This window comes from Cynocephalus volans, chromosome 6, assembly GCF_027409185.1.
Source record: "Cynocephalus volans isolate mCynVol1 chromosome 6, mCynVol1.pri, whole genome shotgun sequence".
Classification (NCBI taxonomy): Eukaryota; Metazoa; Chordata; class Mammalia; order Dermoptera; family Cynocephalidae; genus Cynocephalus; species Cynocephalus volans.
In genome coordinates, this window is record NC_084465.1 from 139,037,284 (window position 1) to 139,044,160 (window position 6,877).

The 6,877-nt window shown below is 34.8% G+C and overlaps 1 protein-coding gene across 1 annotated transcript in view; it reads left to right on the top strand.

Moving 5' to 3' along the window:
* MALRD1 (MAM and LDL receptor class A domain containing 1) overlaps nucleotides 1-5,348 on the top strand; it is a 632,630-nt gene extending 627,282 nt beyond the window's left edge. The window contains exons 39-40 of the mRNA XM_063101139.1: nucleotides 2,193-2,268; nucleotides 5,265-5,348. Coding sequence (XP_062957209.1) covers nucleotides 2,193-2,268; nucleotides 5,265-5,348 — 160 coding nt within the window. The remainder of the gene's footprint in view (nucleotides 1-2,192; nucleotides 2,269-5,264) is intronic.
* Nucleotides 5,349-6,877: the final 1,529 nt, after the last annotated feature.

Genomic DNA, 6,877 nt, shown 5'->3' on the forward strand with positions numbered 1-6,877 from the left:
GAAAAATAGAAGTAGTGTGAAAGGCAGGCACCTTTAAATATTTTTTTTTCATATTGATAGAAAATCATTTAATATTTAAAATCCTTTCAGAAGAAAAGTAGCTTCAATAACTGAATTAACAGGGCTGTAAATTCTATCAGTTTACCCGACTTCTGCCTGCCAATCTTGGTCTGGGTCATCTGGCGTCCTAGCAGTCCAAAGCCAAAAATAACTGCGTCATATCAAAGTTTTGTATGTGGCTTGTGCGTCACTTCTATCCAATTGACTTCCAAGCCTGTCCCTTCAGTGGCTGGTTCCATGAATGTCCTTTTGACTATCTGTCCCAACTAGCTCTATGGTTTGGGTTTCCTTCTGATTCTTGATTTCATGCCTGATTTCAGCCTAGATTAATTTTCTGAGCTCTTGGTGTCTGTAGCTGTCCCATCTTTTGCTTCTTCCTAATTTCCATTCTGCTTTGTTCCTCTCTGCTGCCATGTTCAATCTTTCTTAGACCAGCCCTTGCTCTGGTATTTTGACATATTTCAAAACTGCCCTTCACTCCCTAGCCAACCTCAGCTTTGAGAGCAGCCCTGTTTAGGCTCATGCCCTTACCAGACCATTTACTGAGCTTACAAATCTACTACTCTGAGAAATTAACATAGTCTAATCTTGGAAGAAATAAAGGTAGAGTCAAAAACAACTTATTCAATTTAATTGGAGCAACTTGTAAGTATTCAACTAGTGGTTAAGGAATTAACAGATATTTGTTGATTTTATTAAGGCTATATCTATGACTTTTTTCAAATAATAACCTATAAAATAGCTGCATATGGCCCTATTCACCAGTAACCAAAATGTAGCCTCATAGAGGGTTAAATATTTAATCTGGTGCATGTTTAAGCCAATTGATTTAAAACAGTAGAAATCAGGGAGATTAGAAAACATTTAAACCACAGGGATAACGTATTGCCAATCAAACGTAACTACTCATATTAGACTCCTAGGTTCAGTAATGCTGTTACTTCCTAGGAAAGGACAATGTGGTTTGATAGATGACAATAGCAGGTCATGCCTCTGGCAATGTCTTTTCAAAAAGCAAATCAGTGAGAGCTTCCTCTTTACTAGCTTTTCTTTTAGGATTTACGGATATATTGCTGACAAACTTATTAATAGGCATTATACCCTAATTAAGCAAAAATATTCATTGCCTTATGTAATTTTTTTCCTCCTGGTTGTCCGTAAGACACTGGCAATCATCTCAGAATTGGTCCTGCCATTCTCCTCTGTGTGTGTACGTGTGTGTGCACGCACATGTATGGGATCCTTATATCTTTAATATGGTTTATTTAGTTATTGTTTCTGCAATTGTACTTCAAAAAGTTTACGGGAAGATTTATCTTTTAATTCTATTTTTCCATGAACTTTTTGAATTACCCTCATATTTTTTTGTTCCTGTGATGGATATTTTTTCTTCATCAGTTGTGGCCAAGTATTCCCCAATTCTGCTTGTCTTCTAATAAGTCGATTGACTCTTAGGTACTACAAGTATAAAAAGAAAATGATCATTTAGGAGCCCAGTTCATTGTAGTGAATTATGCAAATCTAGACTGATATGTGAGATTACCAAGGACATGTCTCTTTATGATTTTCATGAAAAGAAACACTAACATAATGAACTTTGCAAAAACACTCATATTTAAATTTGCTGATTAAAATGTTAAAGGCTGTGACTTGTGCTACAGGTCATTATGACAGACACTGTCATGGAAAATGGTCTTCAGGATGTGGCACTTTGGCACTTTTGCAGTCTAAGGCACTTCAGGATGCCCTTCCTTATAATCAGTTCAGGTTCATATTATGTCATTCTTTCTAATGTTCTATCCTTTGCATTACTTGAATCATGTTTTAAGAAATCTATTTTAAGAGCAATGCATTCCACTTCTTTTATTTGGCTGGGTTTATTTGGATCTAAATACTCAGAATTCAAATTAACATTTGTTTTCAAGGATGTGGTTACCTTGGTGTCCTGCAAAAAAAAAAAAAAAAGTCACTTATGGTAATACATTTATGAAATTAAGTATGCTGGTTGGACAATTTGTCTCTCAAAGGTTTCTACCATTTAATAACTTGAAAATGTACTCTGGTACGTTTCAATACTTACCTTTCTTTCTTTCTTTCTTTTTTATTTTTTTGGTGGCATTGTGTACTTTAAGAAAAACTGAGGGAAGTGGTAACTGTGCATTTGTCAATCCAGTTTATGGGAATTGGATCGACCCAGGGAAGACAGAGGTGAGTCACAGTGGTGAACTGTATTTCTGCAAAAGCAGAAACACACACATACACACACACACACACACACACACACACACACACTCACTACCAACCAGTGTTGTTTGGATGTGTTTCCACATCGGAGCTAAGAGAAATGTTTTAGTGGAGTCATTTCAATGGGGGATAGAAAGGAATTTCAGTGTCTATAAATGTGCCATGAGAATTTTCCATTTCAGGACAGTTTCAATCTGCTTGTAAAATAAGTTCACTGTTAAATGGCTTTGTGGTCACTGTTCATACTCAAAAGAGCTGGCAAACCTGGAAAATATCAGGTTAACCCACAGAGTATTAGCTACTCACAGTAAATATTCATTGAACATTCTTCATATTTTATTCTCAAAGACAAAAGGAGGATCACTTTCTGTGTCCTCCTTACATTTAGGTGTGGATAGTGAGGACCATTAACTGATAACTTAGAAGAAAAAAGGAGAAATTAAAATGTATTTTTCTTGACCCTTTTGCTGGATACCCCTGATCAGTATAATAAGAAGTAGAGAGGAAATGGCAAGGAAAATCTTTCTTATCCTTTTTTTTTTTTTTTTTTGATTCTTTAAGTCATTTTCGATGTATAATTGACAGATAAAAATTGTATATATTTACGATGTATGCGATGTTTTGATATATAAATACATTGGGAAATGATTAGCACAGTCAAGCTAATTAACACATTCATCACCTCACATAGTTACCTTTTTTTGTGGTGAAAATATTTAGTATCTACTCTCAGCTAATTGCAAGTACACAGGACAATATTATCAGCTATCATCACCACACTGCACGTGAGATCTCCAGAACTCATTCATCCTGCGTAACTGAAACTTTGTGCCCTTTGACCAACATTTCATTCCTTTCTTAATGAGGTGACATAAGCATTTATTTGGATGTAAAATAGGATTAGTTATGACATACTACTTCCTAACTATGAATGTTTCCTTAAATCTGAGTTTAAAAATATTGCATCAGATTCATTCTCTTATAAAAGTGAGGATTCTAGAAAGCTAGTTTTATTTTTTCCCTGTTGTTTTTGAAATGAAAATAGGCCATAAACAGTTTCTTACCTTGTTGCTGTTGTCATTAAAAATGAGTAGCAATGTGTCAGATCAGACGGTTTGCAGTAGCTTCAGAGCCCTGGGTGATGTAGTTGAAGTCTAACACGGCCCTCGGCTTTTTATTTGTGTTTTCTTCAATAATAATATGATACACACTTTTAGTATTGTTTGTTAGGCATGAAAACGAGTAGTAAGATATTTCCTAGGGCACTCAGAGATTAATTTGAATCATCAAATGAATCAAGACATAGAGTAAAAATGAAAATATAACCCTACTTAATGGATAGCGAATAAATATATACCTATTTAAGAAACCAAATGTATCTTTTTGAAAAATTGGAAGATGTAAACCTATTTTCATTTTTAGTAGAAAAAAGAAAATTTAATCTTTTTTATCCTCAGTTTAGTTTAACCTTTTAATATCTGAAAGACACAAATGATAAAGAGTTAAAATGAGATACTTTCGATTTGGTATTTTTTATATTAGTATCCCATGAACATACAGTAATTAAAAAGTTGCTAGAAGGTGTTATGCATTCTTTCCTTTCTGCTGAGAAGACACTTTCTTTGCTGTTCATATCTGTGCTTCTCAGCAAGTACAGGAGGAGTCTACAAGTATATCAAAGACCCACCCTTCAATATACTTTCAAGATGGTTTCCACTGTGTATATGCATATAGCGCCACAACTGATCCCTTGAGAATTTTGGAAGCAATTTCTTTTTGTTTTTAAATCTGATAAAAGAAAATTTATTCCTTTTTCATACTCCTTTTTTCTTTTATCAAGATGACTGGAGAAGAAATTCTGACACATCTCCTGACCCTCACTGCTATTTTAATTTCTGTTGTTTCAGAAGCACATGACTTTGTGTTCATTAAACTAAGTTTAATTTTCCTGACATTGTAACAGAAAAATAGACTTCTCTAAAATACTGTTCTAAAAACTCTTAAAGAAAACTTTCATATTCTGATACAGAAATCGAGAGAATATTGTAATGAACTGCCTGCCAACTTCAATGACTATCAGCCGTAGTCATTCTTGTCTCACTTCTAGTGCACCATTCCCTCAACCCACCAGAGGGTTGGTAAGCAAATCCAAGATGTCATTTAATTTCAGCTGTAATGACTTCAGTTGTATCTTTAAGGGATAAGAATCTTTAAAAAATAAAGCCATAGTATCATACACAAACATTTAACAATAATTTCTCCATACCATCAAATATTCAGTGTTCAACTTACCCCAATTGTCTCATAAATAAGTAGGGGTGTTATAGTTGGAGTTTTTTGTTGTTGTTACTGTTTTTTTTAAAACCAGGACTCATAGAAGGTGTATGCGTCCAAATTGATAGGTATATCTCTGAAGTCTCTTTTATTCTCTAGTTTCCATTTTTTCTCTTTCTCTCTCTCTTTCTTTCTTTTTTTTTTTTTTTAATGTGAAAATTATGTGTTGAAGAAACTGGATTGGTTGTCCTATAGAACTTCCCACATTGTAGGTTTTCTGATATACTCTGTAAACTGTAGTTCTACCAACTTAAAGCTGTTCGTTGTTTTTTATACTGTTTTGTTTTGTTTAACCTAACTATATTCAGTACAGCAGGCTTGGTAAACCAGCCCCAGAAAAAGAGGTAATAAAATACTGGCTGCTGCATTCTCTCCATTCCCACTAAAGGTGAGGAGAAAGCAGTGGCTCATATACCCAGAGGGAACCCTGGGACACACCATGAGTAGGTCTGTGTCACCAGTTTAACCAATGTGGGCTGGAGATGCTGGAGGAAGAGCCAGGGATGCTCTAGTTATTACTCTAGAGGAAATCCATTAGAAGCTTGTTGAAATCTGCATGATCCTTAAAGAAGTTTCCTATTTTAATGCCTAATATCCTAACCTTCTAAATGTGTTTTTTTCTTTAGGATTCTATATACTCCTTCTCAAATCCACTATATGGCACAGCAACAGGAAGCCTGGAGACCATGTCTCAGCATTTCAAAGGGTAGCATCAAGATGCAATATGATCTAATATGTGTAGTTTATAAAAAATTCCGATTTCTAATAGAAGCTCATCTTATAAAATAATGAAAAAAGAGAAAAGATTCAAAATGCTAGTGTAATTATATCACTTATGAATAAGTTTTCTTACTGAATATGTTGAATGCTTTTATGGAATCAGAATCAGTACCTTATCTTATATCTGAATATTTTAATAAAATTTCTACTTAAGGTTCTTGTTTTCTTTTGATTTTATCATAGTTATTTTTTTTCATGATGAACCAAGTTGTTTCAGATTCTGAATATAAAGAAGTTTTAAAATTCTATCCCTTTGCCATCAAGCTTGGAGATAAAGGTGAACTGACTTGGTATGCAAACTAGCAAGAATGGAGAAATAATTAATACAAATCAATATAAACATAGTAAAAGTTATTTCTTCATTTTGTAAAAGAATGCAATAAATTATCATCCTATTCTTACCTTTTTCAAATAATTGCTTAACATTTTTATATACATATAAAAATAATGCTCAAATATATGAGTTAAAAATCTGAGGGCCACAAGAAGCTAAAATCTCCCCACTCAAATGTCTTAAATAATGTGGCAAACGTTATCCCACAAATCAGGAAATTAGGCGATGGGGCATCGCCTTGGTTAATTGTTGTAACACCTCCTTGACCTCAGCAAGAACCCTGGTTGGCCACGAATTTCACTCTCCAGGCTCTGCTCTCAGGTTAGCTCCCCTACAGATTATATGATGGCTGCAGAAGATGCAACATCATTGTGTTCACAGCAAAGTTCAGAGGCAGAGAAGGACCCTCTGTTTGTCACTTTCACCACCTAGGAAATACTTCCAAGCATGCACTCGCAGCAACAGCAGTCTTCTCTTTGGCCAGGTTAAGCCAATCCCTTCAACGGTAATTATACCACCAGATTGGCTGGGACCCTTCACTATATCCCCCAAGGCTGAGAATAGACCTGTGAATCACTTTGTGAAGTAGATGAGGGTAGATACCTGAAGAAAACTGGAATTAGGAAGGATGAAGGGGATTACAGCTATTAGGTAGGCAACAATTGGCATCTAAATAAGGGACATGTTCCTCTCTTTTATGGTAAAATGTCCTACAGTCTAGTGGTTTCAGATAGAATGAACTAGCAATCTGCCTAGGTCTGTGCTCAAGGGTTTGGAGAGAGGTAGTGGAACCACCAGCACGTGATTATTTGGGACATTTCTGAAACCAGTGTAAGGTCAGGTGTGCACAGTGTATAAGTGTTTCTACCATTATATTAGTGCCTTTTGTGAGAGTGCAAACAGGCAGGAAAATACTATTTTTCATTAATTTTGCAATAAATTAATTGCAATTTTTATTGAAAATAATTTTTGAACCCCACTAACTGTATTATCATTTTGTTCTGTATGAATATCTTTTTCTAATTGCTACTTTCACATTCACACCAAAATTTCTGATCCTAGAAAAATTCACACCAGAAAAAACTGCTAATTGTAGTAGTTGTTGTTCCTGTTGTTTATGTCTGG